Source organism: Nerophis lumbriciformis, linkage group LG02 (assembly GCF_033978685.3).
Source record: "Nerophis lumbriciformis linkage group LG02, RoL_Nlum_v2.1, whole genome shotgun sequence".
Classification (NCBI taxonomy): domain Eukaryota; kingdom Metazoa; phylum Chordata; class Actinopteri; order Syngnathiformes; family Syngnathidae; genus Nerophis; species Nerophis lumbriciformis.
In genome coordinates this window covers 15,262,748-15,276,806 of record NC_084549.2, presented here as the reverse complement: position 1 = coordinate 15,276,806, position 14,059 = coordinate 15,262,748, and the positions used below count along the sequence as shown (strand labels likewise).

General features: G+C 38.2%; 1 protein-coding gene across 2 annotated transcripts; it reads left to right on the top strand.

The window, feature by feature from the left end:
- Positions 1–479: 479 nt before the first annotated feature.
- Positions 480–14,049, top strand: ubtd1a (ubiquitin domain containing 1a). 2 transcript variants are annotated; one of them, XM_061944677.1, is made up of 5 exons: positions 480–782; positions 1,083–1,169; positions 8,535–8,762; positions 11,741–11,926; positions 11,994–14,048. In XM_061944677.1, the coding sequence occupies exons 1-5, from the start codon at positions 731–733 to the stop codon at positions 12,206–12,208; spliced, it is 768 nt and encodes a 255-aa protein (XP_061800661.1). In that variant the 5' UTR covers positions 480–730; the 3' UTR covers positions 12,209–14,048. The 2 variants fall into 2 exon arrangements, with proteins under 2 accessions (XP_061800661.1, XP_061800739.1); XM_061944755.2 differs by lacking the exons at positions 480–782; positions 1,083–1,169 and adding an exon at positions 4,713–5,121 and having other exon boundaries at positions 11,994–14,049.
- The last annotated feature ends 10 nt before the right edge of the window (positions 14,050–14,059 follow it).

Here is a 14,059-nt window from a genome sequence, read left to right as displayed (position 1 = left end):
CATGCCAGATTTCATCTGCATTGGAATATACTGCATCAGATACATTATACAGGGTTGTATACTATTATTGACAAATGCAGGTAAAAAAACAGCCTATACAGACAGAATATTATCAATAAACTAAATTATTAATCATTCCAACTATAGTTTATCCATCATGCAAAATACCAGTTTCCGTGATAAGGATTCTTCTGGGAGGGTGAGAATTGTCAAGCGCCAAATGTTGGCCACTATTAAACCGTAACAATAAAACTTCCGCTCCCTTTTTCTCAGTTAAAACAGCCTAGTAAGTGAACATTTTGGAATCAGTTTTATCGTAGAAATGTAGATTTTATTTAAAATATCCTATATTATAATATATTTTGACTGATTTTTTTAAACTATATTAAAATGTAATCCCGGCATACATTTTAGGCATTTTATTTTGAAAATCTTCGCTTCTATTTTCCGCTGTCCTGAAACGCAGCAGACTAGTGGGTAGCGTCTGCGCATGTGCAAAGTCTGATCAGGCTTTAATTCTAGAATCAATGCAAACCTCTTGTACGGAGGTTTGTTCTGTTCTCCGGCATTCAGTGGAGAACTATTCTTTTATTTCCTTATATTTGTAGATGTTTTATGATAATTTCCTGAAGTCAGCAGGTGAATTAGAGCGGGGGTTTTTTTTGTTCTTTTTCCTGTTTATTTCTCGGGTTCGGTAAAAAAAACAAAAACCTAAAACTTTGGAGTTCTGATGTGGCAAGCTAACTGTCGACGAATGCATAATTTAGCAGACTGGATTTCCGGTAAGTAATTACAAATTTTGACGATTTTATGACCTGCTAAAATTACCAATATATTAAGTGCTTATATATTTCATACAAATTCGTATGTAATGTAATAATTAATAAAATAATTAATATATTCGTAAATACACGAGGGATAGTGGCGCGTGGAGCTGGCTCGTGCGGCAGCTGTCAGTACACGTGACGTAAACATTACAGCCAGCTTGCCCTTTCAGGAACACTGAAACACTTTGCAACCTTTTTTATTATGTCTTTTTTTGTGATTTAGTGTACATTTTCCCTTCGGTGTGACACATACAGGGTCCGTGATGGGAGGCTGTGTTGGGAGGAGCGGAACCGATGGACAGGAGAGTACCAGAAGCTTGACCAGAGGCAAAAAACGTGGAGGTGAGAACCCGAAAATGGGGCAGAAGTGGGTAGAAGTGTAATGGAGGGCTGTGGGACCCTTCAAATCCTCTTGTAGGCTTTGCATTGTTTGATGGTTGCATTATAGAAGATTAATTTCCTCGTGGTTAAATGGAGATTAGGCTACTTTAAGGAGACGGCGAGCCTTGCAGACTGATATGATATGAAATGTTGCAAATGTCTAGACCAGGGGTCAGCAAGCCAAATATGTTGAAAGAGCCACATTGGACCAAAAATACAACAAAAAAAATCTGTCTGGAGCCGCAAAAAATTAAAAGCCTTATATAAGTGTTATAATGAAGGCAACACATGACGTATCAGAATCAGAATCAGAATCAGAATCATTTTATTGCCATTGTTGGAGAACGGGTTCACAAACTAGGAATTTTTCTTGGTGCAATCGTGCAACATAAAACACATATAACACAGATTTGGTAATAACAAGAGCTGTAACTTAGAAGGAATTCTAGGGAACTACTGTTAGGATATTAGCCTACTATCAAAGGCTGACACAAATCTTCGTTGACAGGAATGTTGTATTTTTATTTTTATTCAACACATTTTTGCAACATTGGAAATCATTAGTAGAATGGAGGCTTCTCACAGGATGAGACTGGCTCAGAATGGCCAAAGGTATAGATGTGTGTGTCCCAAGTTTAAGGAAACGGCAGGCTTTCTTCTTCTAATGGATTTATTACCATCTTTCCAAGCTGGGTAAAGTTTGCTGTGGTCTGGAACACAATGGCACACTAACAACTATGAGAAATGCAGCCATTATTACATACAGATCATGTGTCATGAGACATGCAAATATAAATTAAATACACAGAGGACATAAGTAAAGGAAATTAAATGAGCTCAAATATACCTCCAAACGAGGCATAATAAAGCTAGCCTAGATAGCATGTTAGCATCGATTAGCTTGCAGTCATGGATTGACCAAATATGCCTGATTAGCACCCCAACAAGTATATGAAATCAACAAAGCTCACCTTTGTGCATTCGCGCGCAGCATAAAATGTTTGGTGGACAAAATGAGACGAAGAAGGAGTGGCATAAAACACGTCTTTCTGTGGCAGCATCGGAGAAAGTTGTACATATAAACAAACTACGATGAGTTCAAGGATCGTTGAAAAATTAGTAGGACAAAACGGTGCTTGCCAAATACTCTCATCAGTGAAGCATATTTAACATAAACAGTGGGATTTCTAACAATTACGAAGGTTTGTGTCCTGTTTTTTCTCCTACAGAAAATATATTAAAACAAAAAAATATATTTTCTTCTTCAACTTTTTCCATTTTCACACATCTCTGAAAGAGATCCAGGGAGCCACTAGGGCGGCGCTAAAGAGCCGCATGCAGCTATGGAGCCTTGGGTTGCTGGCCCCCGGTCTAGACAGTTTAGAAATATTGTTAGTCAGCACTACTGGTTTAGGGTGTCTGCCTATAATAATAAAAAAAATAAGAGTGTGTGTAGACGTATACATTTAAATACCATATATAACATACAACAACATAACAGGATATTGCATTGTTAGCATAGCTATGATAACATTTTACAGATCCCAGATCTGTAGTTGATTGACATATACAGTAATACCTCGTTTATTGCTGTAAATTGGTTCTGGACTTGATAATGCCATTTTTGCGACGTAAGAATCATTAGTTATAAATCAAATATTTTCATAGCTTTATGAGCTTCTCAATACCATTTTTTAACATCACAAGAGCCCTCTAGACGTGAAATATCACCCCTTATTCACCTTTACACTCTTTTAATCCAATATAGTACTGCTGCTTAAGGCTAAGCCAATCAGAGGCCCCAATACTGTACAGCGTGTTCTGATTAGTCTCATCTAGTGGCCAATACCACTGGAGTATTGACATGTTTGTGTTCATTTAGCCATGTTTATGCTTGAAAATGCTTACACTAGTTAGGGAAAAATGTTGTAGAATATGTAGAAAAAAACAGAAAAAATCAGCGATGTGGTGAAGCCAGGATATTAGAAGTGCAATGTGGCGGTATTTTAAGATGTGTAGCGAAGCAAATCTGTCATATTGTGTTACAGCCACTTTTCCCTTTCCATAATATGTCTGTGAGTTTTACTTTATTTTAGTTTCGTCATATAGTGGTTAACATCTCTTTAGACTTGGGTGGCATTGTAACATTGTCTGTACAGTTATTCAAAGTTTCATGGTGTCGGGAGTTGCAGTCTATAATGAAATAGTTTTGATCTACGGGACAAATGGTAGGAGTCAAGCAATGTGACTTCAGTTGTCCTTTTCGATCTGATGTAACTTCCCGTGTTTCAAAGCACTGCATGAATTCAGTATACCTTTTACTTAAAAATGCAAAAAGATGGAGCTATTTTGCGTGCCATTGTCCAAAAACCTCACAGTAGCTGCTGAATCTTTCAGGCTTCAAATCTGTGCCCTGATTTTTATAGGCACCGCCCTCCAAAAAAATTCCCCAAAGTGTCTGCAGGCATGGATGTGTTATTCATAATGCATTGATCTGCAGCTGGAGCTCGCACAGAACACAAGTCTTTGACTTGACTTGTGTTCTTCACACACTAAGAAATGCTGGGTTATTTTTATAACCCAATTTATGAGTTGCTAGTGTTGGGTTACATTTTTGAGTTATTTTTATGAAGAGCAATCAATTTTGGGAGTTATAAGGGTATTATTTTAACTCAATTTCTGAGTTTTCAAAACTATGAACCATTTTTGGGTTGTTTTTCAATGAGTAACACATTTTTGGGTAAAAGGTTGTTTTTTTTAACTAAAAATGTACTTTTTTCTTGAAGGGAATTTTTATCATGGATTAATCTCATTAACATTATTTACAATCACACATCTTATGTACATGAAAATATTTGAGCATGCTTTATAGAACTACTATGACCATATACGGCAATTCTTGTAAAAAAAAAAAATGTCACTCATATCTTGCTTTTGAGTATATTCTAATAGAATAAAAACAATTTTGATCAGTAGTTGGGAAGGAGTAGGACAAACCAGCAGTACAATATATAATTAAAAAAAAAATATTGGGTCAAGGAGCGCCAAATTGCGCAACCCAATAGTTGGGTTGGGAATAACCCAACATTGTAGTGAGCATAAATCAGCTTTTGTGTCAAATAAATTAAACCCAATAGTTGGGTTATGAATCAACCAACATTGAGTTCGCATAACTCAACTATTGGGTTAAATAATTCAACCCAATAGTTTTGTTGGGAATAACCCAACATTAAGTTATCATAACTCAACTTTTTGGGTAAATAATTCAACGCCAAAATTGGGTTTAAAAAATTAACCCAAAATGTTGAGTTAAAATAACTCAAAAAGGGGTTTGTTCTTTTCTGAACCAGCAATTGGGTTATTTTTTAACCCAACATTTTTTAGTGTGCACAGTGTATTTTACTTCGACACGACATCAACGCCCCTCAAATTAATCACCGTGCCGGTGGTCCGCTTCACAGAATGACGAGGCTTTGTTGTCTGCTAATAGGTTTAGCATGCTCGCGTCGGGTATTTCTATCCCGCCCTCTAAATAGAACTGATAGGATTATCGGCCTCCTGTGTAAAGATGCAACCTTCAGGAGAGTCAGGACACTTATTGTCGCCGTATTGAACCCTTGTTCCATTACCTGCTATTTATATTTACGGTGGACCAAGAGTTCATGAGTAGCACACATATAAGTAGAGGGAGGGTTTACTTCCATGTACCTGGGCTTGTGGCGCCATAGAACACATCCAGACTGAGCAGATTGTTGCAGAGCTTTCATTGCGTGTTGCTGCTCTTTCCATGCGGCCGAAGCCGCCGCAGTCACAACAAACTTAAAGATCCACAACAAAACTATGGGAGTTCCGAACTCCAGGGAATACAACTACTACCATTCTCCGAATCCACCTTTAAGGATTTTGCTGAAAAGTAAGTTATTGATAGATTATTTATTTTAGTCATCCAACGAGGGGTGTATTTGATGCATAGTTGGCTAGTTTATGTAGACATAATTATGTTGAAAGTAGAAATGTTCTGTTTAATTTGTTGCTGCTGTCCAACATTTTTATTATATTTGTTTTAAATATGGACTTATTTTTTATAAATATGAAAATATAAATCTTTTAAAATATTTTTTTCTATTCTTTTTTAGCTACAAAATACATGCTTTTTATTGGACACAAACACTATAAATAGTTGCTATAGCAACCTCTTCTACCTTTTTGAAACTAGTCCGTTTTGTTTAGCTGTAAATGAAGCACTATTGCAGTGGTTCCTAACCTTTTTGACCTGGGGCCCCAACTTTTCCACTACAGAGGGCCACGGGACCCCCAATCAAATATCAACACTGAATTAGTAATCCTACTCTTAATTTTAATTATATTAAACAGTATATTAAACAGCTAACCTACTTACAGTTTAGCAGGATGAACCTTGTCAAAAGGACTAAAGTATGTGTTAATTTTAAAAGATTATTATTTATTTAACACATAAACCTTAGACTTAGGTCAGGCTGATTAGAAAAATAAAAAATAATCAACTATACTGCATCATAAATAACTGATTAAATTATTTAGTGCTACAATAAATTAACTCAATTAATAACGATAAATAATAACTTATTCTTGAATGGTCAATAAAATGTACCGGTAAGTGAAAATGACAATTTTTGCACTTAAGAAACTTGTCTGTTGACTTTTGATCCAGACTTCTTCGGTTTGTATGATATAGTCATTACTGCCACAAGTGGTGCAAAAGTGTATTACAACTGACTACCACTGCGGCCTATAGGGACCACAATTTGTTATATCTTGTATATATTATATACATTATAATATAATATATCAGTATGTATATTATATACTGTATATATAATGTGTAAATATTACATATATGTTATATTTTATATTGCTACTATGGCACATCTTTAGTCTTACTTTATACCTGCATTATCATTTCCATCCTTGCCCTTACCATCCTTTGTAACTGGAAGTTTCCCTTGTGGATCAATAAAGTTTGTCTAAGTCTAAGCTGAGAAACAGATATTTTTGGCGGCCCAACAAAGGGGGAGAAAAAACTACAATCTTGCACTATTATCATTTGCATTTACAGATGGAAAAAATCTACTTTGCAACACAATCCTGTTCAAAATGTACTGATAATAAATGATAGAGCAGCACAGTGTACACCCTCTGCTAATTCTCCTAATTAAGGCGATAACATATATTCAGTATTGTACAGCTCAATGAGATGATGTCATTGGCCAAAGCATGTCGGTGTGTCCAGCCAATGCCCTTTGAGGATAGCCAGAGACTAAATCCTGTTATGTGGCACCTGATTACTGCCTGTAATCCGCTGGCGTGGGCCCGTGTGTGGGTGTAAAGTCAGCATCACATGTATGTGTTGCTGCTGGCGACTGTAATCCACACAACTACTGCAGAATTAATCACTTTAATTATCCCGCCCTCTGTGAATCAAATTAACGTTCTTGCTTTGCACACGTGGCTACATTGGATTTTGCACGGCCACACGCCGCATGGTGACTGCTGTCACCTTACCTGCTGAATTTTGAGAGGTATTCATTTCAAAATAAGTTGGTTGTTGAGGTTGGTCGTTGGTCTCTATAAACTTTCAATGCGGGCGTACTTGGCCACTGATATAAACGTATTGTAAATCAGTGTGCTGTTAAATGGAACGTTCTTCTTCTTCTTGTTACTTGAAAATTTAATTAGATTCACATTTTGCATCACAGAGAATTATTTCCTTGTGGCTGCAGGGAGATAATAAGCAACATTGAAAATAAACAGGCACAGAACTGCATAACTCAGGGGTGTCAAACTGGTTTTCATTGAGGGCCACATCGGAGTTATGGTTGCCCTCAGAGGGCCGCTTTTAACAATGAGTAATATATTACATATATACATGTATATATATAATACATTAACAATATATTTTTTTACATAAGCTGCAAAAAAAATATTTAAATTTTAATTTAAAAACCGACAGCTCAGTCACCAGAATTTTACAGTAAAAGCAGTGTTTTTTGTTTTTTTTAACAGCATAAAAAAATGTTAATAAATGGAATGGAATGGAAAAACAATACCATTGTTTTTAGCGGTAAGATTTAAGCACTGTAAAATCTTGTTGTTTTAATGTTTTAGTATCTTACTGTACCGCATTTTTCGGAGTATAAGTCGCACCAGCCGAAAATGCATAATAAAGAAGGAAAAAAACATATATAACTCGCACTGGAGTATAAGTCGCATTTTTTGATAAAACCCAACACCAACAATAGACATTTGAAAGGCAATTTAAAATAAATAAAGAATAGTGAACAACAGGCTGAATAAGTGTACGTTATATGAGGCATAAATAACCAACTGAGAACGTGCCTGGTATGTTAACGTAACATATTATGGTAAGAGTCATTCAAATAACTATAACATATAGAACATGCTATACGTTTACCAAACAATCTGTCACTCCTAATTGCTAAATCCCATGAAATCTTATACGTCTAGTCTCTTACGTGAATGAGCTAAATAATATTATTTGATATTTTACGGTAATGTGTTAATAATTTCACACATAAGTCGCTCCTGAGTATAAATCGCACCCCCGGCCAAACTATGAAAAAAACTGCGACTTATAGTCCGAAAAATACGGTATATGGGAAAAAACAGTACCAAAGTAGATTTTACGGTAAAAAAAAAAACTCTATTTAACCGTAAAATCTATTGTCAATTTTACAGTCTACAATTTGATTGATAATTTGTTTTGAAATCATAAGTCAAATAGATATTTAAGTACAGCATTTATCTTTATTTGACCAAAAATATTTTTGGAATACATGATGATGTAATATTTTGATTTGTCCAGGGTGTACCCCGCCTTCCGCCCGAATGCAGCTGAGATAGGCTCCAGCACCCCCCGCGACCCCGTGAGGGACAAGCGGTAGAAAATGGATGGAATATTTCATTTTAAAATATATGCAAATGCATGCAGTACATGATATTTCATGTCGAAAGGGAAAGAACAAATATATTTAGTAAGAAAAGATTAAGCATTTTATTAGTGCATATTATTTCCAGGCTTTCGCGGGCCAAATAAAATAATGTGGCGTGCCAGATTTGGCCCCCGGGCCTTGAGTTTGACACCTGTGGCATAACTACTAACTTATCACTTAATCATGATTATTAGCGCGCCATTGTAAGTTGCTGCTGTTAATATCACCTTCGCACTGTTTTACATTGTGCTTTTCTTATGAATGACTTACAAACCTACGAGTCGTCTTTTAAAAACCATGAGTAACATTGCGCCGACTGTCCACCGTTTGCCATCAGGACGCAACGAGCCTCTCAAAAAGGAGCGTCCCAAGTGGAAGAGCGAGTACCCAATGACCGAGGGCCAGCTCAGGAGTAAACGGGATGAGTTTTGGGACACGGCACCGGCCTTTGACGGACGGAAAGAGATCTGGGACGCCCTGCGAGCGGCAGCCCTGGCGGCAGAGTGCAATGACCTGGAGCTGGCGCAGGCTATCGTGGACGGAGCCTGCATCACTCTGCCTCACGGTACACACACACACACACACACACACACACACACACTTGTTATATGCCTCAACCTGCTTGGAATTGCACATTTTTCATCAGTTGCTTGTCATAATTCAAATGTCAGAGGGCGGTGCACAGTAGGCCACGCATCAGTTGTTTAGAGATTACTGCTGTGATGGTTACATAACAGCGCTGTGTGACCGCCTGGATTGGTGCACAGAAAGCAGTGGGGGAAAGCCAGTTTCCAATCAACAACAAAAATGGTACCTGTCACCTTTATATACTCAATTCTGAAAGGATTCACGTTATATTTTAGCACATTATGGCGGGTTTCTGCAACTAGCAGCATGCACTCTGGCATTAACCAGGCAGCAATGAATGTCTCACTGGGAGTGCTTTTGTAAATCAGACATTGAGACGAAGCATGATGAATGTGCGTTCTTTCGACTATTTCCTAAGTGTCAAAGTCAGGGCCCGCTGGACAGATCCGGCCCGCAAATAAATGATCTATAGCCCCCGGATGATATTTGATTAGTATTAGAACCAGCCCGCAGGCCACAGCCGCCTGCTGCTGTTTTGCACACACCAATACTCCATCGGTGTTAGCGCTAGGAATTTTCAAAATGAGATCCCAGGGACCCCATCAAGTCATAAAAATGGGGTCCCACATTAAATTTTTCGGGTCCCACTTTTTTGTAACCGTTTTGAAAACAAATAAAAAATGTATGCATTATACGGTTATATCTCACATTCTATATTGTGCTTTGGAAAAAGGTTGTCATAAACGTTACCTAATTCATAAAAAAAAAATAATACAAAAGAAAACACATTTTTATGCATATGTGAATAGAATAGAATATATCTTTATTGTCATTGTACATTGTACAACGAAATTGTAAGCAAAACTAATTTAGTGCAAATTCATAACACATAAAAACATAAGAACATAGATAAAATATCCATAAAATACATAAAAATACCAAGCACACAGCTCACATGCACAGTCATTATTGTCATCTTGTGTTCAGCGACACTATTGCTCTCAGGTAAAAAGTGTTCTTAAGTCTGTTTGTCCGGCATTTTATTGTCCTGTATCTCCTGCCCGAGGGCAGCAGTTCAAAAAGTTTATGTCCAGGGTGAGATGGGTCCCTTATGATGTTTTGGGCCTTTTTGAGGCACCTGGCACTGCACAGTTCATCCAGGGAGGGGAGAGAGCAGCCAGTGATCTTAATGGCAGTTTTTATGACAGGTTGTTCTTTTTGAGGAGTCTCAGAAAGTAAAGTCTCTGCTGTGCCTTTTTGATGGTCCCTGAGGTGTTCATACTCCACGACAGTTCTTCCTCGATCTGGATCCCTAGGAACCTGAAGTTAGAGACCCTTTCCACATAATCCCCATTGATGTACAGTGGTTGGATGTTTATTGTTTTTTTCTTCCGGAAATCCATGATCAGCTCCTTCGTCTTGGTGGTGTTAAGGACCAGGTTGTTTTAATGACGTGGAATTATAATCCAGTAATGATAATCCTACATTAATCAGATCATCTCTACCAAGTAAAGGAAAACGCCACACATTTATAATCATATTTAGGCGAATAAAGTTGGGTGATTATTAAAACTCTTAAATAGGGGTGTAACGGTACGTGTATTTGTATTGAACCGTTTCGGTACGGGGGTTCCGGTTCGGTTCGGAGGTATACCGAACGAGTTTCCACACGGACATATTAAGTAGCGTAACGGACGTTGTGTAAGCAATGCTTACTCAAAATGCCGGACATTTGAGGCATTTAAGAAACTCCGCCCTGACAGCTACGCAAAAGAGGACATGTCCGGTGAAAAGAGGACATATGGTCAGTCTATCGTAGCCCGTTAGCGGCATGCTAGCAGCTAACGGGCTACGATAGACTGACCATAATGTCCGGCATTTTGAGTTAGGGTTGCGTGTATTTTCAATGTACGTTCAGGGTTAAGAAGGGGTTAAAAACAAAAAAAATTGTGCGCCAGCAGCATTCGTGAGGGAGGGGCAGAGACAGAGAGAGCGAGAGAGTTATGATAAACGCGCGTGCGTAGCCAGGCTCTGCTTTTTATCCATAAATTTATCAGATTTAATTTTTTAATTATCTATAGCAGGGGTGTCAAAAGTGTGCCCCGGAGGCCATTTGCGACCCAGAGCTAATGTTTTAAAGGCCCACGGCACATTCTAAAAATACTATTAAAATAAACAAAAACATAACAAAAGAGAAATAAAAAAGCTTAAAGGTTAAATGTAATTTAGTAAAAGTTGCAATGTTGACTAATAAAACAAAGCTGTTTTATTTTCTTTCAAACTGTCATTGCTCAAAACATAATATTGAATCAAAATCAATGTTATTATGAATTATTGACCCATCCAAGGTTCCCATTACTTCACATCAAATATTCCACTAAGAAAAATATTTTTGGTGGAAGATTTTGCAAATTTGGTAAATAAATAACCCAAAAATGTATATTTTGTTGTTTTCTTACTGTTCCGAAAATGAACCGAACCGTGACCTCTAAACCGAGGTATGTACCGAACCGAAATTTTTGTGTACCGTTACACCCCTACTCTTAAATCTTTGATGTCTTATTAAGGTTAATACATGTTTTAAAAAACTAGTTTCAACCAAATTCAGTCAATAATTAGTTTTAGTGCATGTAAACATACTGAGAGTGTGTGCAGGGGAGATTAAGTTAGGTTGATTGTGGGGTGGGGGTCCTTCAACTCTAGAAATATTAATAAGTAAGCAAAATGGGGCAAGAAAAAAATTGCGTTTAAGGCCACACTATATATATAAGACAGAATGATTTACCATTTTATAGTCTGGTTAGAGCAGCTAAGAAATGTGATGTTTTTTTGTCTCTAGTTTTAGGTTTGGTCCTAAAAAGGAGGGGTGGTCTTATATTCGGGTTTATACACTACCACCTTTGGGGATAGTAAGGAAATGATCTGCATTTTTTTTCTTCTTCTCGTCCCCTGCAGGCTCTCTCGCTGAGAGTTATGATGAGCTCGGCAACCGCTACCAGCTGCCAGCATACACTTTAACCCCCCCTGTCAACCTCATCACCGAAACATGCAATGAAAGCAAAGTGTGCGAATCCACACAAAAGCAAGCGCAGCCTCCTCCATGCAGACAGGAGTTCCAGCTCCGTGTGCGATTGTCCACCGGTGAGAAATGTCCCCGTCCGGTGACGCATAGCACGGTGATTGATGTATAACGACCCTGCTTTCGCAGGAGAGGACGTGCGTCTGACGGCCAGCATGGCCGACTCCATCGCTGAGCTGAAGAAGCAGCTGCAGCGACAAGAAGACATCGACGTGTCCCGCCAGAGGTGGTTCTTCTCGGGGAAACTCCTCACTGACAAGACGCGTCTGCAGGATGCCAAAATCCAGAAAGACTTTGTTGTCCAAGTCATTGTCAACGTGAACCCTGCAATTCTCTCCAACTGAAACACAACAAAAGGGCCAGAAAGTGGTGATATTTGAAGGGAAGCAGCATATGCACTGGGACTTTGTGTACAATTTTATATATAAGTATTGTTTTTTATTGTTCCTTTTTGTATTTGTTCTCCCTATTTTTCCACAGAAATGAAGAATACTAAAAAAAAAAAGCACTGAAATACTTTAGAAAAAAGGTAGAATCTTACCACATTTGCCCCACAACTTACACGTCCATTGTTTACACCAATATTCCTCTTTGCTTTGTGTCTTCTTCCTTGTGGCAATAGCAAACTAAAACGTGTTTGCAACCCAAATACAGGAAAAAAACATGTTTTTCTTCTATAATTTAAGGAGATGACAGAAGGGAAAATGTAGATATCAGCATATTTATATGTTGTTTGGTCAATCAACGCTGTGCTCAACCATTGTCATTCTATTAAAAAAAAAAAAGACATGGACAATGAAAAAGTTATGAGATCATTGGTTCCTTGAATGGCATACATATCTAAATGAAACCCATGCATTTAAACTAAACTCGGATTAATTTACAGTTCACCCACTTAAATGAATACGTATTGCTATAAACGGGTCGGCAACCTAACATGTTGAAAGAGCCATATTGGACCAAAAATACAAAAACCCAAATCTGTCTAGAGCCGCAAAAAGTTAAAAGGCTTATGTGTTATAATGAAGGCAACATTAAGTAAGTGTCTCAGAGGGTGAGATAACTCCTAGGAATTACTGGCTTAAAACTGCCAAAGGTATAGATGTGTGTGCCCAAGTTAAAGGAAAGGACAGGCTGTCTTCTAATGGATTTATTACAATCTTTGTCCGCCCTGAGATCGGTAGGTCCTGAGTTCAAATCCCGGCCGAGTCATACCAAAGACTATAAAAATGGGACCCATTACCTCCCTGTCCCACTCAGCATCAAGGGTTGGAATTGGGGGTTGAATCACCAAAATGATTCCTGAGCGCGGCCACCGCTGCTGCTCACTGCTCCCCTCACCTCCCAGGGCGTGGAACAAGGGGACGGGTCAAATGCAGAGGGTAATTTCACCACACCTAGTGTGTGTGACTATCAGTGGTACTGTAACTTTTTTTTTAACGTTTGCTGTGGTCTGGAACAACATGGCACAGAATCAGAAATGCAGCCAATATCACATGCAGATAATGTGTCATGAGACACAGAGAACATAAGAAAAGGAATTAGATGAACTCAAATATACCCACAAACGAGGCATAATGATGCTATATGTACACAAAGCTAGCCTAAATAGCATGTTAGCATGGATTATTAGCACTCCACACAAGTCAACAACATCAACAAAGCTCACCTTGGTGCATTCACGCACAGCATAAAACATTTGGTGGACAAAATGAGACAAAGGAGTGGCATAAAACATGTCTTTCTGTGGCAGCGACGGAGAAAGTTATACACGTAAACCAACTACGGTGAGTTCAAAGACCGCCAAAATTAGTCGGACAAAACGGCGCTGGTCAGCATACACACAAACATATTGTAATATCCCCGGAATGTAGGCTCACACAACTTCTTTAGTTTGTCTTGTCTTTATTGCACAACCACACAACAAACACGATGTGCGTCTCCCCTCTTTTACCCACAGTACTCGAACACCTACTTTCTATCAACAACGTCACTTCCCTATCTCTTCCTGGAAGTCCCGCCTCCCAGCCAACGTCATTGGCTAACACCCCGTTAAATTGGGAAGGTTTGTGTTATGTTTGTCCTCCTACAGAAACATTATTAAAATAAAAAATATTAGTTTTACCCCCATATTTTTCCTTTAAAAAAAAAAAAAACTACCAGTGCTAACGAGCCGCTAAAGAATAGCAAATAAA

Bases quoted from the DNA above. Each gene is read 5' to 3' on its own strand.
- ubtd1a (XM_061944677.1), top strand. From the start codon at position 731: ATGTGGCAAGCTAACTGTCGACGAATGCATAATTTAGCAGACTGGATT. The intron at 783-1,082 runs GTAAGTAATTAC...TGACACATACAG, and splicing joins TTTAGCAGACTGGATTTCCG to GGTCCGTGATGGGAGGCTGT. The intron at 8,763-11,740 runs GTACACACACAC...CGTCCCCTGCAG, and splicing joins CTGCATCACTCTGCCTCACG to GCTCTCTCGCTGAGAGTTAT.